Here is a 27778-nt window from a genome sequence, read left to right as displayed (position 1 = left end):
ATGGCTGCCTTCAATGTACCTGAGCGTGATAGCTGTATTTTTTGGTTTGAAAAACGGCATAGTGTACCTTGATATGTTTCAAAAATTTTTGATACCACAGATAGATGAGGATGATCGAGAACGAAATGTTTTCTTTTTGCAAGATAGCGCACCACCATACTATCTGACTGACGTCCGGGATTTTCTTGATGACCGCTTTCCAAATCAGTGGATTGGCCGTAATGCGCCAATTGCATGGCCCCCTCGTTCCCCAGACTAACACCGTTGGATTTTCATAAAAGATATGGTGTATGTACCTCCTTTACCAGCCACTCTATCTGAACTTAGAGCAAGGATTTGCGCTACTGTTGAGCAAGTTACACCTGAAATCCTAATGCGAGTCTGGAAAGAAATCGACTGTCAATGGGATGTATGCAGGATAACCAACGGAAGTCATATAGAAATTTTTAGTTTAAGGTTAAAAAGTTGAAGTGTTTTCCTTTAAAACAACACCAAAACTAGCTCTGTACCTTGTTTAATAAGATTTATATGAAATTTCAAGGTTGTAAAGTTCTTTTTGAATCAACTGGTATAAACTTCGTTTTTGTGAAAAAATGGATTGATGGTTTAAATTTGTGACTTCATAATCTTATAGTCGCCGTCACGAGTTTTTTCATTATTCACTCTCATTGATATTTTTGTTTAATCAATTTTTCTTTTCATTTTTGCAGCTTTTGAAGTTCCCGTTGTTTATAACAATGGGTGAAATAGAAGTGGAGGTAATAGTCAATCAAGCGTGTCAGACGCTTTCAGAGAAAGAAATTGACGAAATTTTCAACTTCCATTGCATAATTTTCTCGGATGTCTTGCAGTGCATAAATATGTTCATGTTCAGAGATTATGAAAACAAAGAACACTCCTATCTGCTGGCTCCCATAAAATTAGGTAGGAAAACATTCATAACTAAGTGAAATTCTGTAAACAGTATTTTCTTAATTTGAACTTTTTGAAATTTAGGTGAGAAACTCGCTGGAGATGAACGTATAATTTTATTAGTGAAAATGTGTTCATGATTTTTCCTCATAAAAATTTTCTCACAATTAGGGCTGTTCGGTTCTCCTTTTTATTTTTATTTAAATTGGATAATCTTTTTCATATAATTGTTAAGATCAATATAAGAGTGAGAAAAAGTGGTAACTGAATTTTTTAAGTGGTCTAATAAGCGAGTTATGGGTTACTCTGTTGTATATCCATACTTTTTCACTATTAAAATTAAACTTGAATTTTAAAAAACTTTTGAAGTGAAAATGCACTTACTTTTTGTATAGTGACGATCGTTTCGACCTGTTGTTGGTCATCATCAGACTGTGGGAATTCACTCAGATGACAAGGCTATGTGTGGTAAGGGATGAAGGTGGTGGAATAGGTTGTGGTGGGGGTTGGGTTGGTGGATATTTAGTGTGGCGGTATTTTTGAACTTTGGATTATTTTGTCAAAGAGTGTGTGGGAAGAGAAATTTATTTGATCATTTAGGAGACTGTTGGGAAACTGTTTTGTGTGGTTGTAGATTTCGTATTGTTCTAATACATTGAGTTTTCTGCTTTTTTGAGAGATATGGAGGATTTCAAGATTGGTGGCGATGTCTGTGTATGTGTGGTTTGTGGATATAATATGGTCAGCAAAGTTTGAGTGGCTATGTGGTTTATTAATGGCTCTGATGTGCTCTTTGTATCTTGTTTGAAAGTCACGTCCAGTCTGTCCGATATACAGTTTACTACAATCATTACATTTTAATTTGTAGATGCCTGGTTGCTCAAATCTCTGTTTGTTTGTTTGATAATTTTGAAAATGTTTCCTTAGTGAATTTGTTGTTTTAAAGGCAATTCTGTATTTGAGTTTTTTAAAAGATGATGCTACTTTCTGTGATTTTTTGTTGTAGTATGTGAGTGTGATGAATTTTGGTCATTTTCCATATTATTTTTGGTTGATGATTTTGTTCTTATTTTTGGGAGTAGGTTGTCAACTAGAGTGGATGAGTATCCATTTTGTTGGGCAATGAATTTGATCGTGTTGAGCTCTGGTTGTAATCAAATTGTGTCATGGGGATATTCAATAGTCTGTTGATCATATGGTGGAAAGCTGCATGTTTATGTTGGGTTGGGTGGTTGGAGGTATTGTGAATTACTGTGTCAGTTGTGGTAGGTTTCCTGTATATTTTAAATGTTTTGAAAGTATGATTTTGTTTAAATATGGTGATGTCCAAGAAATTGATTGTATTATTGTTTTCCAGTTCTATGGTGAAGTGCAAGTTTGGGTGTATTTTGTTCAGTTTGGAGTGAAATATTTCAGTTTGTCTGGTGTTTCCTTTGTATAGAATGAAAATATGGGTTTTGAGTTATGGGTTGTTGAATACTAAAATCCGGTTTCTTTCCAGATAATTCATAATCGGTTTCGAATTTTCCATTAGAGTTTTTTTTAATACATTCAGTATATCATTGGCATTGTTCTAATATGCGTTTTTTCGCGATTACTGCCAAAATAAACAAGTTATCGAATTTACAGAAAATGTTACTTTTCTATTTATGAACAATATGGAGAAGAAAATGTTTTAGTTTGGAAAGATACTTTTTTTGAATTTTTAAGAGAAGTTCTAATAATATAGTCGAAACCGTTTATGATCTGGAAAGAAAACGGAATCTGGAAAGTTAGCACTTCAACAACCCATAACTCGCCTATTAGACCACTTAAAAATTTCAGTTGCCACTTTTTCACTCTTATAATGATCTTAACACTTATATTGAAAAAGATTATCCAATTTGGATAGTAAAAAAGTGTTCCGAACAGCCGTAACTAATTATAGACCAGTTTGATAATAATGAAGTTGACTCACATGTTTGAGCTTTGTTTCCAACCGTTCGAACTTATTAATCTTGCCTTCTATCTTATAGTCTTTCGATTGTTCATCAATAGGCTCCAATCGTTCTTTTTAACAAATGTCTTGGAAAATGGTATAACATTTTTGGTTTGAAATGCATTTTTTCCAAACATAATATTGTTCTTCAATGTCTCTTTTCTAGTAGAATCTATAATATAATGAAGGAAAGAATTGGCTTACACACATACGGGATATGAAATTTATGAATGACGAATCATCACGTTTGAAATACTGGACTTATTAACTTGAAATTTTGCATATAGATTCTTTATTTACCGAGGTTGATTATAAGCTCATTTTTAAATTCTTCAAAATACGTCAGGTTTTTAATTACTAGACCCTTGCAGAGCACGGGTTATCTGCTAGTCTTATATTAATTTCTTTCTTGTATAATATCTGACGACGAATGACGAATCATCACGTTTGAAATACTGGACTAATTAACTTGAAATTTTGCATATAGATTCTTAATTTACCGAGTTTGGTTATAAGCATATTCTAAAATTCTTCAAAATACATCAAGTTTTTAATTATTAGACCCTTGCAGAGCACGGGTTACCAGCTAGTCTTATATGTTAATCTCTTTCTTGTATAATATCTGACGACGAATGACGAATCATCACGTTTGGAATACTGGACTAATTAACTTGAAATTTTGCATATAGATTCTTAATTTACCGAGGTTGGTTATAAGCCTATTCTAAAATTCTTCAAAATACGTCAAGTTTTTAATTTTTTTTTTTTTTCAATTCAATTCTTTTTATTTGCCATCAATACAATTTACAATAAATTATTCAAGAAATTCATAGAAATAAAAATAAAACATAGCTTACAATCAAAACAAAAATTATAAATTAAATATATTTAAATCAAAATCTATTCATTAAGGCAACAACCCAGCAAGGAAAATCCTGTCCGCTGGGCGTGAGCATCAGTTCAATATTATTATATCAAATATTATTTTATTATTATAAATAAAAATAAATATGGCAAAATTTTAGAATCACGTAAGTAAACAAAAAAAAAAAAAAAAAAAAAATTAAAAACTTGACGTATTTTGAAGAATTTTAGAATAGGCTTATAACCAACCTCGGTAAATTAAGAATCTATATGCAAAATTTCAAGTTAATTATTAGATCCTTGCAGAGCACGGGTTACCAGCTAGTCTTATATGTTAATCTCTTTCTTGTATAATATCTGACGACGAATGACGAATCATCACGTTTGAAATACTGGACTATTAACTTGAAATTTTGCATATAGATTCTTAATTTACCGAGGTTGGTTATAAGCCTATTCTAAAATTCTTCAAAATACGTCAAGTTTTTAATTATTAGATCCTTGCAGAGCACGGGTTACCAGCTAGTCTTATATGTTAATCTCTTTCTTGTATAATATCTGACGACGAATGACGAATCATCACGTTTGGAATACTGGACTAATTAACTTGAAATTTTGCATATAGATTCTTATTTACCGAGGTTGGTTATAAGCCTATTCTAAAATTCTTCAAAATACGTCAAGTTTTTAATTATTAGATCCTTGCAGAGCACGGGTTACCAGCTAGTCTTATATGTTAATCTCTTTCTTGTATAATATCTGACGACGAATGACGAATCATCACGTTTGGAATACTGGACTAATTAACTTGAAATTTTGCATATAGATTCTTAATTTACCGAGGTTGGTTATAAGCCTATTCTAAAATTCTTCAAAATACGTCAAGTTTTTAATTATTAGACCCTTGCAGAGCACGGTTACCAGCTAGTCTTATATGTTAATCTCTTTCTTGTATAATATCTGACGACGAATGACGAATCATCACGTTTGGAATACTGGACTAATTAACTTGAAATTTTGCATATAGATTCTTATTTACCGAGGTTGGTTATAAGCCTATTCTAAAATTCTTCAAAATACGTCAAGTTTTTAATTATTAGATCCTTGCAGAGCACGGTTACCAGCTAGTCTTATATTTAATCTCTTTCTTGTATAATATCTGACGACGAATGACGAATCATCACGTTTGGAATACTGGACTAATTAACTTGAAATTTTGCATATAGATTCTTAATTACCGAGGTTGGTTATAAGCCTATTCTAAAATTCTTCAAAATACGTCAAGTTTTTAATTATTAGACCCTTGCAGAGCACGGGTTACCTGCTAGTCTTATATGTTAATCTCTTTCTTGTATAATATCTTTTACTTGAACATCGCAATAATAATATATATTACTATCCTTGTCTAATCTAGAAAATGGAAGATCCGTCATCAATTGGAGTGTGATTCGCGATAATCAGGAATTCCCCGAAATCATCTCACCACCGGTTGAAGAAAGACAGAAAGACATTGTTGTCACCGAGGAAATTTATAAGAACTCTGTAGTAATACCTTGGTACAGAGGTTTTCTGCCCAGACAGGTGAATGAAAACAGCTATTTGACAAGAATAATGAGTAGAATACAAGAGCAGGGAATACATTTATTTTCCTAATTTAAATAGAGGTTAATTCTGCATAAAGTATAAGCATAGAGAAACAATAGCGTAAGTAGATATCCCATGGTATAGGGAATTTATGTCGCAACTTTTACTGTTATCTCAAGCCGATTACTGTCGACTATTGTCAATTTTTACTGTTTTGTTGGGTGAAAGTGTATGAACGGTACAATTTGAGAGAATAACAGTGTCACACAGCTGCAAGGGAAAGAACTACGTGAACTATCGGCTTGGGATAACAGTAAAAGTTGCGACATAAACGCCCTATACCATGGGATATCTACTTATGCTATCGTTTCTCTATGGTATAAGGTAGTAGAAAGAATGACTATGATGATATTGATGGACCTATAGCTATAGAAGGTGTGTTCAGAAAGACGGGGTGCTCATAAGTGATATTTAGCGGAGTCGGCTCCTCAAGTGGTCACCCGTCCAACGGGAGAAACAGACGCACGTCTCTCAACTTATCTGAGCGATAAGATAACAAACATCACGACCACGGTTCCAGTCGCTTCCCTGAGTAGCCTTCAAATGAATAGTATATTTTGCACCTAGAGCAGAAAATGAGATTTTTCCAGCTCGAAATCGGTTTTCAAGTCCGAGGCCGTAGGCCGAGGACTAGAAAAGATTGAGAGCTGGAAAAACATTTTTGCCCGTGGTGCGAACGATATTTTTCGCCACACTACAGGTATTGCTGACAAAATAAATAAAGAATACAAAATAAAGAATACTCGTTAAGCTATCGTACCTATCTCTTGATTTTAGTGGTAGAAGATTTGCAGTCAGGATTTCAGATTCTTTTAAAATTTCACTTGGAATACCACAGTCAACTTCAAGCATTTTTGAAAATTCGGAATGCAATAATCAACAATAAATAATTGAATAAGACTGGTTGCGAAGCGAATTAGTTTGATTCGAAACTGGAACTGAAATCATGGCGACTTCAGCTGTTGATGAAAGTGGACACTCGCCCGATCTAGCGGATGACTTATTAACTACTTCCATGAGCGGCTGGAAAGAGACAACTTTCTGGCCTAGACCGGAAAAGAAACCCTTTTCTGACGTCGTCTGCAAACAAGGTCTTTCAGATCTACGTAGGAACTGGAAAACAGCTGCTTTCTGTGCAGCGAAAAAAACATTTACGCGTAACTCACGCTTACGCGACTCAGGTCAAGAAAAAAACATTTACGCGTAACTCACGCTTACGCGACTCAGGTCGAGAAGAGACTCGACTCTAGTCGAGAGCATGTGTTTTCAAATGAGTGGTGTCGCAGAGACTAGAATCGACTTGTCTGAGTGTCACCATTTGGAAACACATGCTCTCGACTAGAGTCGAGTCTCTTCTCGACCTGAGTCGCGTATGTGTGAGTTGGGCCATAGGTGACCATTGAGATTAGCAAATTGAAAAGTAGAATAGGTTATCAAGATTGATAACTTTTTACCGGTGCATATCTCCTAAACGTTTCTAATAATTATAAAAAATATCTCATATATCTTTCTTAAATTATATTAGATATATTGCAACTTTTCATACAAATAAATATTAACTACTCTTAAAAATAATAATAATAATAATAACTCTTAATAATAGCTCTTTGGGCGACCATCGGGTGAACTTGATATCTACGTCTTTTAATCTTTCGTTTACGAAGATAATAAGCTGCAATTAAACAATCTGTAAAGGCGTCCATTTTGTGAGTCGGAAAAACTGATGTATGGTCAGGATGGTGCATACGCACTGACGGTCGGTCGAGCTCTGAATGTGTAAAACTGATTCATCGATGCGTACGGTCAGGATGGTACATACGCACCGACGGTCGGTCGAGCTCTGTAGGTCCAGTACCCGTTAGCAATAAATTATTATACTCACGTGGATTCATATTGTTTGGAAGTTCAGTCATATCTTGAAGATATAATTGTGCAGATTTTGCATAAGGGAAATGTCCAGCGGAATGGAAAAATGGAATCATGAGTTCCAATGTCTTCAAATGAAGATCCCAATTTCCTTGTTTCTCAGCGCTAATAAAATCGAATAAAATATTTACCATGTGATAATACGTGATCCATAGTTTTGCTGTTTTTCCGCGACTTTCGAGCTGAGTGAATTTCTCTTTCATAATTTTTGTAAATTTTTAAAAATCTCGTGATTTGTAATGAAGTCAATATCCAATCTTGTTTCGTTATTTTCTCCACATTCGTGTAGCAATTGGTTTTCTTCAGTGTCAAAATCGGTCATTCTATAATCGTCGTTAAGATCTGCAAAGTCAGTATTCTCCCGCTCGATTTCATGGAAAATAATGTCTGCAAGAGCCAACTGTATTAAATAGTGTGCACGTACTGCTCTAGCGTAAGCTTTGCCTTTCAACATAAGCTCAACTGAATTCTCTGCGTAACATGTTATCATCGCTTCTTTTAACCCGCTACCAGCCATATTGTGATCGAAGACACCCAAAAAGATAAAATTGTGTGAAAGCCACCCAATCTTATTATAACTTTTACGCCTTGGAACTCAAGTGGCAAAGCTTCTAAAATGGCCCTAGCTTTGTAGTACAGAGGCTGGTCAAAAGTGATAATGCAGGTTTGCATACCGTTAGCTTTCGCTATTTCATAAGATTTACGCATACTTGTAAAAAGTGTATGAACATCGGATGGAGGTGAGTAAATAAATGGCAAATAATCGACAAGTGAAATTTCATATTCGTACTCACTTGTTAGATTTTCCATAAAACCATTCCAACCTTCAAAATTCATATTGTTGTTATACTTAGAAACATCCAAAATTTCTAATGTTGGTATTTTCAGAAAATTTCAATGTCAATTCTTTATTAAGAATTTTTAATTTTAAATGTTTGTAACCGTCCTTAATATAACAGATCTAGTTTCTAAGGGAATTTCAACTTTTTTAGCAACTTCTTCGGCCGTTGGTATTTTCCGCAAGCGTTCGATGGCTTCTCGAGGACGAACTTTTGATTTGGGTGTTATAATTAAAATACCTCCTAGGTTATGGAAAGTAGACTTTCCATCTAAAGTGTCGACATTAAGTCCGCGTTGTTATATACGAACTGTAAAAAAGCACCATCATCAATATTAAGTTGTGCTTGCATACTTACAGAAGTTTCGTAGCGCCTAACTTCGTTGTAAGAGCAAGAATGGCCTAAAGAATGGAATAAGTTAATCATTTTCTTGGAACCTATTGTTCGATGCAGAGTAATTCCTACAGCCAAGTGTAAGGGAGAATAAAATGATCTAGGTCGACAAGCAGCTACAATCGAATGAGCTATAGCAGTTACTTTTGTAAAATATTGGTCTTTAATGCTCTTCTTAGGCTTTTTACTGTCATAAATAATATCTTCCAGGAAATTAATTAATTCAATGGGAATATCTTCATTTATATTGGCAAAAGCTGATTCTACTGGTTGATAATGTGTAGGGCCATTTTTATATACTCTATTTTTATCGTCTATAAGGTCTCTAAGTATGTTTTTTGCAGCTTTTAGTATTTCCTCATTTTTTTCTTTTTCAGTTTTTTTTTTTGTTCTTCATACCAGTGATCGTTCAAAATTTGATCTCTTTTTTATAAATTGTATTGTGCTTTTGCGACCTAGAATGCTGATAATTTCTATTTCACTCCCATACTTTTTTTTCAGCTTTGCAGCCATTGTTCTTCTATCGGGAATATTATAATTTTCTTCGATAAGCTCTTCTAGCTCCGTAAAAGTAAATTGAGAGTCCGGATTATTGTCCATGAAATCAAATATAATATTCATTGCAGCATCAACTGAGCTTCGGTCATGAACATCTTTTTTTTTACGTGAACATTGAGATGACAGATTTGACAAGCAGTCTCTATGATATTTTCCATTTAGTTCAGTTACTTTTTCAACTTTACTTAATCTTTCGTAAATGTCAGAAAAATATTGACTACCAACTTTTTCAATTTTGTCAAGTATTCTGTTTACAATTTCATCATCTTGAACAATACGAAATGGCTTGAGATGCTTAGTGGCAATTTTCCTCTTTGTTGTTATTGACTCGCCACAAATGAAACACGCATTTTCCCAATCAAATATTAATTTAGCCTCACTCATAGAAGTCCTGGTTTTCTTCTTAGCAGGAGGAGGATTAGGACTGCATTCATTTTTCTGTTTTATGTAGGAATTTGTGTAAAATTCGTGGGTATACTTTCTTCTGCACTTATCATGAGCGTAAACACCTGCAGTGGTCGTATCAAATTCTTTGTAAAAATTATCTTCTCTTTGTAATGATTTTTCTTTAAAATTCGCAAGCTGCTTCTTCCAATTTTTACTACAGGGCTCTGAATATCTTCGTTACATTCAAAATATTGGCATATTAGGCATGATACTTCTCTGCCTTGTCCTTCACCTCCTGAATCATCCATATTTCCTGAGAAAAAATGAGTTTGCAGAAAATAAAATTACAATTTACAAGTAAAATTTATAACATGCATAAAATTATCATTTATAAAACAAATTTTAAATTTTCTAAGCACAAGAAAAGCTTGTACACCCAATATACTGTTAATATACTGTTTAATTTTATGTATTGTAGTATGGCTCAGGCAGTTAAGTCATGTAGCAGAATACACATGAAAACCAAGTGGGTTCGAGCCTCCTTGAATATTTTTTTATTATTTTTTTTATTTATAATTTAATTTGTAAATCAATAGTTAGTTAATATATTTCGTAAATTATGTACAAATTTTTATTTATTTATGAAAAATATTGTTTTTGTAGTACAATGAAAATTTTTTAGGAACACGTGGACAGTAATGTACATAAATGTGTATAATTTGAAAAAGCAAGTACAAATTGCTGAAAATCTTACCTTATTAAGGCTCTAATAATAAAAATGTAGAATTCTTCGAAATATTTAGTTGTTTTTTATTAAAAGAATAATTATTTAATGCAAGCACATACAATTTCATACACAACAGAGAACGACTTGAAACACAACTATTTTTATTATAAGTTACATAACCAAAACACGGTATTAACGAACCATGGTACAAAACCTTGAGTAAATTACCGCGTTTGAATTTTTTTGTACCCTACTGCGCAAGTATCCAACAACAATAGAAATCCAGACTCCTCTCTAGCGAACACGTTCTATGATCGGCATCATAGCAGGGCGCCGAAGATAAAATACTTGTTTTTTTATAACGAAAGAGAAGTAAAAACAAAATTTTTATGTTGAAAATTTATTTATAAAAAATTACTTGTCGTTAGTATTTTTGTTTTTCAATACAAGACTTCTCAGCTTAAAATTTATGGACAAAATTGGAGCAATTAAAATTTAATTTAGGGCTAAAAATGGCCATGTTATAAGATACGCGGGTCCTACACGGGGAAAAAAAGTTTCGGAAAACTCGTGGAAATGGCGGCAAACATATGTGTAATTTTGTTGTATACTGAATACATTCCCCACTCTTATTTTCTCTGGAAAACTGTAACATTCGTTGAAAACATGCACGTTTCGAATTACATAAAATTGTCTGGATCAAAAAGTGTACTTAGCAAGTACATCAAAATTTGTGTGAGTATTAAAAAAAAAGGTCCTTACAATTTTTTGTGTACAAATTTCCATTTCTGAGAAAATTGGGGGTAAAGAGTGAAAAATGAGAGTTGTCAGTGACAGCGCCATCTTTGATGAACTGCATGAACTGCAACTATTTTCCAATAGCCGCAAAAAAAAAGCTGATTTTTTTCCAGTTTCAATTAGCTTTCTTTTAAGCCATTAAACTTCATTTTCTGACGTGTACTTTTCGATTTATTAAGAGAAAACCGTGGATTTGAGGGGTGAAAATTCAAATTTTCAAACCGCTGTAACTCCAAGGGAAAGCATTTTCAGGAAAAGTCGTAAGGAAGTTTTTTTCTTCAAATAATATGTAAAATACGATTCCGTTATTTTTTTTATTTTCCGGTTATGGCTTACGGGGGGGGTTACCGCCCCACGGGGGGGAGAGTCCCCACCCTTAAAATATATAGCGAATACTTAAAACATACTAACAAAACATTTTAACTACAAAAAGTTTTAAATAAACCTGAGAAAATTTTATGCAAGGCCTAAAGCTTCAGGTGCTATACTAATACTATTCGCGACGATCTGAGCATAGACCGCATTCATCCGTTCTAGAAACAGTTCTAGTTCTTTTATTTCTCCATTGAACAGTTTAACCGAGTCTATCATACTCATAAGATATTGAGCACGTGCTGTTTTCACTTGTTCCATTTTCATTGAAAGCTCAACGTCGGAGGTTTTTGATGTAGAAGCAATATTTGCGTTAACACCTCCTTGTGTATTCATTTTTTTGACTATCACAATTGTGAATCACTAATTTTATGGTATAATTCACTGTCGCGTAATCCACTGTGTAAGAAAAAAACGTACACAACTTTCCCGGGTTTCGGCACCAGTTAAATAAGTGAGAAATAAAGTGGTTTTTTGATAAAAAAGAACGAAGTTTCTATCTCGAGAGTTGACATTAGAATGTCCTCACTCGTTTATTTTGAAAAACAAAAACAAACTCTTATCAGGTGATAGTGAAGACGTAAACAGATAAGGAGAGTGTAGCTCGCCTAACTTATATATATATATATGACTCACTCTGTATAATAATTTGACACGTTGTGAGGCCGGACTCCCCCAATCGCTTCTTATCAGCTGATTATATTTATATTTGTACAGAACAGTAAGGCTAGCTTCACACGCATTCGGTTTCATTCGGTTCGGTTCGTTACCGAAAACGAATGAGGCTTTCATACATGTCAGGTTTTAATTCGTACGGTTCTAATTAGGTATTTCCTTCTCAAACACAGCTGTGTTTGGATTTTCACAGTTCATGCTGGTTATATTTAAATATAACAGCTGTGATATTTAAATATACAGCTGTATATTTAAATATAACACATGTTATTTCTTGAACAACACAATTTTAAAGATAATTAAAACTAGTGAATTATTATTTGAATAGTTTCTTTTTGATTAGGCTATGTTAATTTTTGATTTATCTCCTTCCTGTATAGGGCTACTTGTAATATAAAGAAAATAAAAATAAATGACCGAAACATGTGATAAAATATTTTAAAAAGGGTACTGAGATTTTTATTTTCTTTATAGTTAATTTTTGATGTTGAAATGAAAATGGAATTGAAAATGTGTTCCTTGTTTTGACACATGGTATATAACCTTCATTTCTTCTCTCCATTGATGAAATCATGTAATATTCGTGGAAAAAAACTCTCCATGAGTTTTAATTTTTATCTTTCATATTTTTTAGCAAACTATTCATTGAGCAAAAAAATGTTCCTGTGAACTAACAGAAATGAATTGACCATATGATTTTGTGCCGGTTGCACAAGAGCCGGTTAAATTTTAACCGTGATTAATTTCAAGAGAACCAATCAGAGAAGCCGTCTTATCAAAAACGCCTTCTCTGATTGGTTTTCGTGAAATTAATCACGGTTAAATTTAACGGCTGTTGTGCAACCGGACCTTTGACTTGGAAAATTTTGAAACAGATAATCACGATATCAGGTTGAAATAAAAACATAAAAGGCAAGCGTGTGTAAAAGACTTTGTTTTTTTTCCTGTTTCCCTAGTTCGAATTCGAATATGATGAAACTTATTCGTGTCGAGGGGGCGTTCGTTGCTATGCGGTTGCTATTCGGTTCCGAATTCAAACCGAATCATTGTTTCACACTTATCGGAATTTGCCGAAAACGAAAAGAACAAATTTTCAATTTAAAAAATAATCTCTCTGAACATCCAAATTAACATAATCAAAAAGAAACTATTCAAATAATTCACATCTTTAATTAAATTTAAAGTTTTGTTGTTCAAGAAATAACATCTTACAATTTAACACCAACTGTTATATTTAAATATACCAGCATAAACTGTGAAAATCCAAACACAGCTGTGTTTGAGAAGGAAATACCTAATTAGAACCGTACGAATTAAAACCTGACATGTATGAAAGCCTCATTCGTTTTCAGTAACGAACCGAACCGAATGAAACCAAATGCGTGTGAAGCTAGCCTAACCGTTTCACACTTATCGGAATTTGCCGAAAACGAAACGAACCGAATGAGTGTGAAACTAGCCTAAGATACGGTTTTAATAAGCATAGCATCAGCTGATTACAAGTAAAATGCACGTGTTCGTCACGTGGCGCATCAGCCTGTACGCACCTCTATACTTCCTATTTGTGCTGATTAATTTTTGAAGCTTTTAGGCTCAACTCACACTTACGCTACTCAGGTCGAGAAGAGACTGCGACTCTAGTCTCTTCTCGACGCAGCATGTGTTTTCAAATGGTGTCGTCGCGGAGACTAGAATCGACTGGTCTGAGTGTCACCATTTGAAAACACATGCCTCGTCGAGAAGAGACTATAGTCGCAGTCTCTTCTCGACTTGAGTCACGTAAGTGTGAGTTGAGCCTAAGACTATAGTAAGGTCCACGTTATAATGTCAGTGGAGAAAGATAGGAGAAAAACATTGCCGATCCTCTGTCTTGTCAATCAATGCCTTCTATGGAGGGTAACTGATAACGATTTATGATTTAATATTAACTGTTCATTCTCATATAATAGATTTATATTTTATTAAGCAGAAATTATATTTTTCAATAATTTCATAATGAATTTTTATTATTAAGATGAAATATTTTGTTAATTAATTATTAATTATACATTGTTAAAAGACGATCTGGCAACAGAGATTGGGTTGTTTTCTGGGGCAATTCGAGTGATATTATCGAGATATTCAGATTTCAGAAATGGGCGATAAGATTAATAGCTGGAGAATCAATAAGAAATCGTTGTCGGCCACTTTTTAAGCAATTTAAAGTCCTACCATTGCTTAGCCTATACATCCTTGAAACTATATGATCAATAAAAAATATGAGAACTCATTCAATACGGAAGCATTATTCCATAATTATGAGACAAGATATAGGCTAAACTTAAGGGACGATGCCCATCATACGGTTCTATATGAGCGAGGTGTAAAAAGCTCTGATATAAGATTATAAAATATATTACCTCTACGTCTGAAGAAATCACAGGTAGGGAGTTTAGAGCTCAATTGAAGAGGGAGTTACTGGATATATCTCCATATCCAAGGGACGAATTTATTGCTCATTATGAACAACGTTTGGGAAGTTAGGTTAAAAAATATTAAAATATGACTAGTTAGATAATGGACTTGATTTTTGATGAATCCGCATGCCTCCTCCATGAGCGGTCAATTGACGATTGACTAATAATAATAATAAAAGAGCAAAGCGAGAACGAGATAGCGCTATCCGTTTTGTTGAATGATAGACAAGGATAGCAATACCATTGCAGAAAAAGAGGAGACTATGCTTCACTGTATCACAGAACAGCTCTTTTTGAGAAGAAACCTACATATATGGGCCTTAAATTTATTAGAAAGCTTCCTACTCACTTGAAAAATTGTGAAGATTTCGATGTTTTTGAGAAGGAATTAAAAAGTTTTTTGATGCTTGGAGTATTCTATACCACAGAAGAGTTTGTGTGTAGAGAGGGTTCCTTTGTGTATTTTTTTCTTCTTTTTTTGTAATACTGTATGTATTATAAATTTTTGAGAATTCCTATACTCTGATTAGAGTCTCTGGGAAGCTTTAAAAACAAACAAACAAGCAAGCATTGCTAATGAAACACTGCCATTATAACGTGTACCGCACTATAGTTATGTTTGATTTGGTTTGCTTTGAAGACATAGTGTGCAGGCGACGTATAAGCGGAAGAAGAAGCAAGAGGAGGAGTTTGAGGAATCGCTGGTGCCGGAGCTGTGCGTGCGGTGCGCGGTGCCGGCCGCCTATTGGCTCAAGGCCACCCTGCTGCCCAGCTGTGTGCATCGCATCACTGCGCTCCTATTGGCCGACGAGCTCCGCGTCACCATCGCCACCGATCTCAACCTGAGCACCGTCACTCTGCCACCAGGTATTAAGGCCCAACTCACACTTACGCGACTCAAGTCGAGAAGAGACTGCGACTCTAGTCTCTCCTCGACGCAGCGTGTGTTTCCAAATGTTGACACTCAGATCAGTCGATTCTAGTCTCCGCGACCTCACGACTGTGAGACTGAGTCGAGCGTCGACTCGACATGTTGGTGGAGCCTCGACTTGAGTTGCGTAGTACAGTGCATTTTTAATAAAAGTGAGGGTTTGTTTGATGAAAGTAATGTTTTATCATTTTAGATAAGACAATAATAAGAATTAGATAAGACAATATATTCATTGATCGAGCGAAATGAGGTATAAGATTCAAGTCGACGGTTTGGCATTTCTCTTAATGTTTATATGTTGCGTATTTACGGCGAATCGCGGTAATAGATTTTCATAAAATTTGACAGACATGTTCCTTTTTTAATTGCGCGTCTACGTATATACAAGTTTTTTTTTGGAAATTTTGCATTTCAAGGAAAATATAAAAGGAAAAAGGAGCCTCCTTCATACGCCAATATTAGAGTAAAAATCAGACTATAGAATCTGACAAGTGATTAATTACACAGATGTGTGGAGAAGCCAGTCCATTGCTGTATTTCCAAAAGGTCTATAGTTTCAATCAGGTACTTGTGGATGAGAATACTGCGTGAGGTTTACTGTTCACAGAACTACTAGTCATAATAATTATTATAAAATTTGTTACATGCGCAGAAGTGACAAATTGAATCTTATATTTTAATAATGTGAGGTTAGAAATGGAGTAGCATGGAACTGAAGTAGTGACAATGAATAAGAAAGTCGTAAGGTCGTTAGACTGCAGTATCCTCGACTGGAGTCGTACGATTTGAGTCGAGGTAGTGTGAGTTGAGCCTTACATGTATATAGTTTTCACTAACGGTTGAACGAGCATGCACACACACAGTCGACTTACATTGTTTTGTCATTACAGCTGTGTTCACAGCGAAACGCTTCGATCAAATTTTTTTGAGGCTAGGTTTTTGTATTTCCAATCTATGTTTTTATTTCGCTGTTTTTTTGAGGTTGAATTATTTTCTATCATTATTAATTGTAATTTTCCCGTGGTTTATTTATTGTTATTGGTTGTTTATTTCATGTTAGATAGAAGCCACTCGCTGATTTAATGTATGTGCATGCACGTCAACCGTTAGTGGCCAGCCTAAGGTATGAGTGAAAAGTAAGCTGTTCACTCTCTCTGATTCGCTTTTCACTTATTTTTATTTCACTCTTTTCATCATAAAGGTTTTTTGGTTGATTTCTAACCTTACAACATTCTTCATTGTGATACTTTTCTTGAGTGATCGTAGATAAAATAATAGTGTTAATAACGTCAACCGTTAGTGGCCAGCCTAAGGTATGAGTGAAAAGTAAGCTGTTCACTCTCTCTGATTCGCTTTTCACTTATTTTTATTTCACTCTTTTCATCATATAGGTTTTTTGGTTGATTTCTAACCTTACAACAATTCTTCATTGTGATACTTTTCTTGAGTGATCGTAGATAAAATAATAGTGTTAATAACGTCAACCGTTAGTGGCCAGCCTAAGGTATGAGTGAAAAGTAAGCTGTTCACTCTCTCTGATTCGCTTTTCACTTATTTTTATTTCACTCTTTTCATCATATAGGTTTTTTGGTTGATTTTCTAACCTTACAACAATTCTTCAATGTGATATTTTGCTTGAGTGATCGTAGATAAAATAATAGTGTATGCAACAGCTTTATATGGTGGTATTTAAAACATTCGTGAGATTTTTTAGATACTTTTTCGCTTCGTGTCTCAACTTACATCTAACTCTGTAATTGTAGAGCTTTTTATGCAATAAAAATATTTATTTATTTAACGTTATTCTCCTATCCTTCTCTACTGCCATTATAACGTGGACCTCACTATACACAACCAATTATACAGAAAATACATTTGCCTGTTGAATTGTAGACTGAGTTTGCGGTAGACTGAAGCTGGTTGGTTGGTTTCAGGCAGGAGTTGGCGTCCTATCAGCGTGGAGCAGCTGTGTCTTCGCGATGAAGAGGAGAAGCAGCAGCCAGTGCTGCCAACTGCGAAGACGGTGACGATCAAGCCGCGGAGTGCACTCGACCTGGACACCAACAACTATCCGTGGGGAACCGAGCAGGAGCCCATCGACATAGAGCGCGCCATCGACCAAATCAAACTGGTCGACATCGTCTTCTACGACGACTTTGTCTCCAAACCGATCGTCAAACAAAAGATCCAGTCGCTAGCTCAGGATCGCCAACAGCTCGAGGTTTGTCGAAACTTTATCAAACGAGGTTTATTTTCATATTCAAATTCAAATTTTAATCAATCCAATTCACAATTTTTATACAAATTGTAAGAAAAAATATATCATACAGCTTAACCTTCCGGTAGTCGTGCCCAAAGTTAGTAGACAGAAGGTTGATCACTCATCACACATGAAATGCAATTGGAGTGGAAGAGCTGCAGCCGTGACGTAAGCTGTAGTACAGAGTAGGCAGAATATCGCATCTTGAAAATCATACGGTGACGTATAGTCAAATTATATAACACAAACATTTTCTGACATGCAAGCTTTCTGTTTCTGCTTTACAATAATTATCAAAACATTCAAATAATACAACCATTTTGACATATAAAATCAAAAACCCCCAACTCCTAACCTTTCCTTTAAAACCTTGAGGTTTCTTTATTTTCTAGGTTGTATTTATATTTTACAGATGGAAATAAATAGAGAATGCATTTATTCAAATGCTAATTAATACATAATTATTATTCAACGAAAATCCTAAATAAATGCTGTATATAAATAAATAAATGAAAATAAATTATGTATTAATTAGCATCAGAATAAATGCATTCTCTATTCATTTCCATCTGTAAACTGGTTGGCCGCTATGGCTTCGTATAAAATGAGCGCTGCTATCCAGAGATTGTCAGTTTGGTGTAAGGGTAAGCATTCCTGACTGGCAATTGGGAGGTACCGGGTTCGATTCTCGGGCTGGCAACTAGTTTTTGGATAGTAGTTCTCATCGAATTTCCATCTAGCTGTTAACTCTGTTGTCAATGTCTGCAGTAGCAGAAGTCTTCGGGGTGATTTACAGCATTTATTTAGGATTTTCGTTAAATAATTATTATGTATTTATATTTTGTAGTTTGGCTATACATCAGCTTTTGAATTTCGGAGATGAGATAATTTTGATTCTCGTAGAACATGTGCTCGATACCAGCATGTGTTCAGTGCATTTATATGAATGGAATTCATTGGATTTATCGGGATCGGTTTATTGCAATGCATTGGTTTATCAAGATTTTGTATGGGTTAATCTGAAATTATAATAGTATAACGTTGTCTACCAACGCTTTTCCAGCTTATTAACTTTTTCGTGTCACGTTTTTAGATTCTTGAAAAACTTTCAACTTCACTTTATTCATACAAGTTGAATGAACTTGAAATATTTAACATCATTAGAATCGGTGATTCATTCGCTATAAGTATGGAGAATTTTCAAGTTCTAGGTCAATCTTGAGGGGATTAAACGACGATGTATTTGAAGATACTGTGAATGAACTGTATGCTCAGTGTGGTTACTCTATCACTTTTTTACTACACGTGACGTCACGCTGGCGTTCTCCCCACTACTTCGAATCTTACAACTGCGAGTGATCAACCTTCTGTCTACTAACGTTGGTCGTGTCCTACTCAATCACATGAGCAGTCGCGTGTTGTAATTTTTACAACACACAATTTTCCAAGTTTTATGTACTCTGTTTACTGTCAAAACATACTAATTAATTGTATAACTACTATTCCCATCTCATTGGATTATTTTACGCTTATACACATTTGGATGATTACCAATTCGTAGCCCAATAAGGTACACCAAGCAAAGCCATCAATTCTGTGTTATTGGTTCGTTTGCAGTCCCCGTATACAGTCTTTCCTATCTTATGCACTGTCGCGACTAAATGGCACCTAGACTGAACGATTGCTCGGTTGATACTGCAACTCAGTGGAGTGATGGGGAGAAAGTTTTGGAATGCATAGGTGACTCATTCACTGACACCACTCCATTCAATAGTTTTGTGCAGCAAAAAAACTGATTCTGTTGTACTTTTGACAACAGCACGACTGCCGGAAGGTCAAGATTACAGAAATAAGCTAATAATATTATAAAGTACTTAGTCGAATTATTGAACGATAACTTTAAACAAAGATTCGAACATGCTAAACCAGGACTAATATGTGAATTTTGATGGAAAAATACTGCTTGCTGAGAGTACAATACTCTACGTAGGCGAGCAGGAATGAATATTTGTTAATTTATGAATTTATAGAGAAGTAGAAAAATAGAAAAAGAAGAAAGAAGGAAAAATTAGCAACCAATCACTCACACATTCACACTCAACATGCTCACTTTCCAAATCCGGCTCATTTTCCCAATGCATAACCACCATTGTCAGAGTATTTTAAGGCTGTGCAAAGGCTAAAAATGAACTTTCTACTGGTGATATTTTTCATAGTTTTTCGATTTGTATATCATCAAGCTATCAAAATGAAAAACGTTTTCTCAGGAAATCATTATTTTTCCGATCATTACTTTTTGAGATATGAGCGCCTAAAAGTTCAAATTTTTGGGACAGAACAATTCAAATTCGGTAAAAGATAATTCCATGAGATTCAGCGGATAAATTCTTCATGATATTGTTGATTTAATAAAACAAAAATGTTTTGAAAATATCAATTTTTGAAAAATGTATTCAATTTACTAAAACTGACTAAAAATAACCCAAAACAAGTTATTTTTGGTAAATTGAATCACTTTATCAAAAATTGTTATTTTCAGGTAATTTTTGTTTTATTCAATCATTAATACCTCAATCATTCAATTATTCATAATTATGGATTTATCTCTTAATAATGATAATAATAGCTTTATTGGCATTCATGGAATGAACAAAAGCCTCTCAAATCCTAAGAAAACTTTTTCATTTTGATAGTTTGATGATATACAAATCGAAAAACTATGAAAAATATCACCAGTAGAAAGTTTATTTTTAGCCTTTGCACAGCCTTAATTATGAAATCACATTGAATAAGGTCTCTAGATAGTCAGGCATAAGACCTCTAAGCCATCTAAGAACTTTTGTTTTAAAAACTAGTCGATTTTGTGTTCTCTTTATTTCAAGAGGAATATTGTTGAAAAACGTAGGGCCAAGAAATACAAACAATTTCTGGAAACAAGTGGTTTATACGATTTAGGAAGTCTTAGTTTTATCAGTATTATAAATATTTTTAATTATATTTTATAAACTTCGCCTAACATCGTTACCAGCAAAAAGTTGGTGAGGAATCAAAGATAAGTGTTTCCCATCTATATGGCTCATTATAGTGAGCTACACGTTTATAAGTCAGTGCAATTGATAGGACTTCAGTGTTGCCGATTGTCTGCGTTACCACCGCCTTTCATAGTAGATATAGTGAGATCCACGTTGTAATGGCAGTGGAAAAGATAGTGTTGCAGATTCTCTGCGTTACCACTGCCTTTCATAGTAGATATAGTGATGTCCACGTTTAAATGGCAGAGGAAAAAGATAGAACAGCGTTACTGATTCCCTACCTTCTATAGAAGATAGAAGATAGTGCTGATACTGGCACATTTATTTGATGTAATATCAACTGTTCATTCTTGTTAAAAATAATCAATTATATTCTTTTCACCAAGAACATATTTTCTTCAGTGATTCAAAAATAAATTTTCATAATTGGGATGGTCCCGGTTGAATTACAGTATGCAGTATTACAGACGTAAGGCCTATTGACGGCTTGAATGATATATTCAGGCAAGATGGGGCTTACCCACCAACAAAAGTCTAAAGAATTTATTTTATATTGTATTAAATTAATATGTACTACATGCTATAGCTACAGTTGATAATATAATTATTATGTTAAGAATGAATTTGACTTAATAACGATTAATCTTATTAATACGATTATTCATAGTTCTATAGGGGTATTCACAATGTTGTTTTAGCCAGCTAAAGTGCCATTTGATAACTCTGGATTGTAAACGCTCCATCTAAAACCAACTGCTATAAGCTAACTGCAATAGCGTTCCAAACGGATAATTTGTGTAACTCACTTTTGCTACCAAATATGACCAAAACAAATATGGCCGCCGTTTTAACAGAGTTAGCTAGAGTTAGCGGACTCAAAGCTGCGCTATCTGCTATCTCGTCTGCTATTTTTTTTCTATCGTACCACTATAGCATTGAGTTAACACAGACTTAGCAAATAGCAGGAGTTAGCGAATAGCTCGACTTAGCCAGCTAACTCCAACATTCTGAATAGTGAATACCCCTTATAATTCATAATGATATTGTATCTATCAATGTATAAATAAATTATAGCTTGCTGAATCATTTTTCAGATCAAAGCATTAGAATACGCTTCCAAAACAGTCACTCCTCATCTCTCGATTTTCAATTCCAAACACGAAGCTCCGGGTGTAGAACTGGCTGATTTTCTTCAGGTAACTCGTTTTAATTAATTTCAAAAATATAATGAAGGTTATATTTGAATTTGTCTTAATGCTTGTATGATTACAAATCTATATAATAAGAGAGAGTAGGGTTGTGTTTGTTCGTTTGTTTGTGTGTTCGTTTGTTCGCATCAAAACATGTCAACTTGTGGATTGCATACCGGAAAAACGGGAATGATTTAAATCTCCAAATGTTGCACATAGATTCTAAAAATATCAATCTCGTGCACCTGGAAGCCCAAATTTCGATTTTCCTTCTAGATTTTTCAGAATTAATGATCAAATTTCATAAATGGTACATACCATTTCATAACAAAATAAAAAATCACCAAATCATATGGTAGAAAATGAGTTTTGTGGGTTATCAAAACTCCCTCTGAAAGGGAAACTACTCAACTTATCCTATCTTCTAGTAAAATAACAATGATCATCCATCCATCTATCATCTTCTATACTATAATAAAGGAAAGAACTGGATTATACACGTATACAGGTGTAAAGTATAGGAAAATTATATTTGAAGCAATCATCACGTCTGAACTACTGGACTGATTTACTTGAAATGCTGCATATAAATTCCTAATTAACCGAGGATTCTTATAAGCCTTTTCAATTCTTCTAGATGTCATTACGTCAAGTTTTTAGTTTGTCAAGTTTTTAAATAGACCCTTGCGAAGCACGGGTTACCTGCTAGTAAATGAATAAATGAAATTACTTGACGTCACAGATTCTAGGAACATTTACATGAAATTTCATATCGAATTATGATTATTTGATAATCATAATTATGTTGAACTAAAACTATAAATGCTATCAATATGATTTTTGATTTGCAGGATGATTGAATGAATAATGACAATACGTTAATAATAAAGTATCAAGTGAGATTTACATCAAACTGATAGTATTGTTTTATCAGAAAGTATTGGTGTTATTTATAAGGAAAGCTGGCGTTTGAAGTGCTCTTTGGGAGAAAATGTTTTCATATTTTCAAATTTATACAACAAAAATAGACGATGAAAATTCGATTTTACACGATGAAAATTTCAATCGAGTAAGAAAATGTTTTCCTGAAAACCAGTAGAGCAAATCAAACTAGCTGTTCCAATAACTTCGTTTTCTATGATACAGAGTGATTATAAGAGGACTTTACAACTTTGAAAGCACATAAATATTTATTGAAATTAATTTCAGAATTAAGAAAGGTTCATTTTGTTACAAAACACTCAAAGTTTAAAGTGTGGATGTTATTTTGGGTTTATGTGACTGCCGTTGTTAATGCCACTGATATGATAAACTGATATGAGATATGTTTTCGTTGTCATTGATTCATTCATAAATATCAAATGTTGTTGATCCGTTACTAGTAGAAAGTCATGTTCAATTTTATTTGATTAAAGCTCTACAAATGAAGAGTTTACTTATTTCAATTTAATCAAATAAAATGCCGACAAAGAAAAAGATAAAAACGATTGAAAACCGTAACTACGAAGAAGATAAGATGGAATCACATATTGACAAGTTTCTCAAGCCAAAGGAATTATCTATCGACCCAGATTCGCCTACGGCAGAGAGAGAGTGGAAACATTGGAATTGTTGAAAAATGAAATGCTTCCGCGGTACTGCTCTTTGTTGATGAAAATGTACCATTCATAATTGAGACAGATGCATCAGATTTTGCAATTGGTGCAACATTAACACAAAATTCTCGACCAGTAGCCTTTTTCAAATAAAAAGGTAAGGGGGTTAATGGAATTATATGGAAAGCAATAACACTAGCTCTAAGATCACGAGGACTTGATTCAAATCGATGGGAGGAAGTGTTGCCTGATGCACTTCACTACTATTCTGAACTAAAAAGATTAAGCTTATCATGTAACTTCACTAGAGTGTCAGCCGAAGAAAACAAAAACGAGCATATTAGAGATGCTCTTGTTTCAGGGTTATGTTCTATTGAAATTAAAGAGAAACTTTTTCTACAAGGAGATTTGAGTCTACAAGAAACCGTTTCCCAAGCACGTGTTCTTGAATCCGCAAAAACATATGCCGACTCCTTTAAAAGTACTTGTTATACAAACTCTGTTGAAGAAAATAAAAACATAAGCTTGAGTGAATCTTTCTCAGATGTTAATGCTGTAACCCAAAATCGACAGGCAATTGTAGAGAATCCGTTCAATGCCAACGTTGCGGATATAAAAAACACTCAAATTCTCAAGAATGTCCTGCAATAGGAAAGACTTGTCATAAATGTTCCCGAATTGGACACTTTTCCCTTGTGTGTAAAAGTAAAACGCTCAAAGAAAAACTAACTACGTCAACTATTACTGCAGCTGGTATATAATCTTTCTAAAAGTTATCTTTAATCTAAAAGTTATCAGTAATCTTTCTAAAGCTACAATTATTGTTTCGGTGAATGGAATAAATACACCAGCTCTTATTGATACCGGAAGTGTTGCCAGTTTTATTGATGAAAAATTTGCAAAAACAAATAAATTTAAAACTGCATCAGATTCTTGTTTTATAAGATTTGCATCTGTTCAACATAACACCGCTACAAAAGCATGTGTTTATAGCAATATTGTGTACAAAGGAAATGAATACAACAATATTAAACTCTTGGTATTAAAAGAATGCTGTTGCAATGTGATACTTGGTCACGATTTTTTGATGAATCACTCTACAATAAGTTTAGCATTCAATGGTAATAAACAGCCTCTTGTAATAGATAATAATTCTACAACCACACCACCCTTGAAAGATTGCCTCCTGGTGGAGGCCATGATAAAACCATGTTCCCTTTTCAATGACTTGACTTCCGATTGCCACCCAATAACTACCCGATCCAGAAGACACCCACAAGATGACTATGAATTCATGAAGAATGAGGTCAATCGCCTCCTTACAGAAGGAATAATTGAGGAAAGCCAGTCCAGTTGGCGTGCCCAGCCTTTCATTGTAACCAATGGACAGAGGAAACGAATGGTCATAGACTATTCACAGACTATAATAAATTCACAAATTTAGACGCATACCCTCTCCCATTGATCGAAGATCTTGTAAACACAATTGCCAAGTACAACATTTTTAGTACTGTAGATTTCAAGACAGCTTACCATCAAATACCGATTCTTGAGAATGAACGACATTACACTGCCTTTGAAGTAGGCCGAAAACTTTATCAGTTCAAACGAATACCATTCGGAGTAACCAATGGAGTAGCTGCCTTCCAACGTACAATAAACGGACTTATAGAAAGAGAGAATTTGAACGACTGCTTTGCCTATTTGGATGATGTTGTCATTTGCGGTTCAGATCAAGAAGAACATGACAGAAATCTTAAGAAATTTCAACAAGTAATTGAATTGTATGGCTTGACTATAAATGAAGAAAAATGTAAATTTTCAAAAAAATCATTGAAGTTCCTTGGGTATGAAATAAAACCACAGTATATGAAGACAAAAGGAAATCTCATAAAGGCAACAAAACCTTTTGAACGAATTAATATGGACTTCAAAGGACCCGTACAATCAAAAACAAGAAATAAATACCTACTGGTGATGGTTGATGAGTACTCAAGATTCCCTTTTGTATTTCCTTGTCCAGACATGACTGCGAGAACAGTCATAAATTGCCTGGTCTCATTAATATCAATGTTTGGCCTTCCAAGCTATATTCACACAGACAGAGGAACATCCTTCATGTCAACTGAGTTGAAGAACTTCTTGGCTCAAAAGGGATAGCAACTAGTAGATCAACGCCTTACAATCCGAGAGGGAATGGTCAAGTAGAGCGATATAATGGAATTGTTGCCTGATGCACTTCACTCTATTCGATCTCTTTTGTGTACTACAACAAATTGCACCCCTCATGAACGAATGTTCCTACACATGAGATCCTCAACAAATGGACAGTCACTACCATCTTGGCTAATGAGCCAGGACCAGTTTGGCTGAAGAAAATGAACCGAAATTCAAAGCAAGATTCATCAGTAGAAGAAGTTGAATTGATTGAGGCAAACCCAGAGTATGCTCACATTCGTCGCCCTGATGGACAAGAGTCCACTGTGTCGCTCCGTCATCTTGCCCCTAAGATAACACGAAAATCTAGCCGGGTAGAATGATATGATAAACCATATGTTTTCGTTGTCATTGATTCATTCATGAATATCAAATGTTGTTGATCCGTTACTAGTAGAAAGTCATGTTCAATTTTATTTGATTAAAGCTCTACAAATGAAGAGTAGCCACATACATCCCACCGATGATCGATTTCTTGCCACACTCGTACCAGCATATCATGCGTAACTTGTGCAACTGCAACGATCCGAATGTGATCCGATTTCGGAGGTCATTTAGATTGTCTGGTAGAGGCGGAACATAAACCTTACATGAAACTCCACAGGGAGAAATGCATCGGTGTTAAATCCGGTGAGCGAGGTGGCCATGCAATTGGCCCTGCACGGCCAATCCAGCGAAGTTGAAAGCGAATGTCTAGAAAATCCCAAACTTCTCCGTGGAAATGAGGTGGCGCACCGTCATGCTGAACAAGATGAACAAGTTCCCTTCTACTTTCAGCATGACGGTGCATACGCTCATTTCCACGGGAAGTGCAGGAATTTGTAGACTTCACTGGATTGGCCGTGCAGGGACAATTGCATGGCCACCTCGCTCATTGGATTTAACACCGATGCATTTCTTCATGTGGGGTTTCATTAAGGATAAGGTTTATGTTCCGCCTCTACCAGACAATCTAAATGACCTCCGAAATCGGATCACATTCAGATCGCTGCGGTTGCACAAGGTATGCCTGATATACTGGTACGAGTGTGGCAAGAAATCGATTATCGGTGGGATGTATGTCGCATCACCAATTGCTGGCTGTCACATCGAACTAAAATAACACCCACACCTTGAACTTGAAGTGTTTTGTAACAAAATGACACCTTTCTCAATTCTGTAAGTAATTCCAATTAATGTTTTTGTGCTTTCAAAGTTGTAAAGCCCTTTTATAATCACTCTGCATAATATAGGAAAAAATTGGCCTTACACACATACGGGATAGGGAATTCACGAATGATCCATCATCTACTGGACTGATTAACTTGACATTTTGCAAATAGATTCTCAACTTAACAAGGATGGTCATAGGCCCATTTAAAATTCTTCAAGATTTCAGTACGTCACGTTTCCAGTTTGTCAAGTTTTTCATTAGACCCTTGCGGAGCACGGGTTACCAGTTAGTTTTAAATAAAATTGTCAATTTCAGGTTCTGACTACTGCTTCAGCACACGATATTTTCAATCTGGAGCGATTGGAAACTCTGGGCGATTCTTTTCTTAAGTATGCCGTGTCTCTCTTACTATTCATCCGCTTTCCCGAACTGTCTGAAGGCCAGCTGACAATGATCAAGGGCAAAGTCATCGGAAACCGAAATCTGTTCTATTGTGGTGAGCAGAAGGGCTTGGGCTCCATTATCAAGGTAAATTACATTCGATTTTATTTTTCAGTTTTATCTAATTTCCAAATAGAATGCACTCTGAATAATAATTTCATGGCGTTAAGATATTGTCATGTTCTGACTTTATTTATTTGGTATGAGACCCTCGGCATCAAACACATAATAATAATAATAATAATAAGAATTATAGACATCATATTAATAGATAAACTGAATCAAATCACATATTTAATAGACATAGGCATACCAAACACGCACAATTCAAAGCAATACAGTAATGAGAAACTGCTTAAATATTTGCCTGTGGCAGAGGAGATAGAGGATATGTGGAAGCAAGAGAGAGTGATGATAGTACCTTTGATAG

General features: G+C 34.7%; 1 protein-coding gene across 1 annotated transcript in view; it reads left to right on the top strand.

Moving 5' to 3' along the window:
* The window catches only part of LOC111059032 (endoribonuclease Dicer), a gene marked incomplete in the record, with an annotated part of 135688 nt that overhangs the window by 77258 nt on the left and 30652 nt on the right, over window positions 1-27778 (top strand). The window contains 2 exon segments of the mRNA XM_039433199.1: window positions 21847-21948; window positions 27223-27435. Coding sequence (XP_039289133.1) covers window positions 21847-21948; window positions 27223-27435 — 315 coding nt within the window.

This window comes from Nilaparvata lugens, chromosome 7, assembly GCF_014356525.2.
Source record: "Nilaparvata lugens isolate BPH chromosome 7, ASM1435652v1, whole genome shotgun sequence".
Classification (NCBI taxonomy): Eukaryota; Metazoa; Arthropoda; class Insecta; order Hemiptera; family Delphacidae; genus Nilaparvata; species Nilaparvata lugens.
The sequence above is the reverse complement of the archived record's forward strand: the minus strand, read 5'-3'. Positions and strand labels throughout refer to the sequence as shown.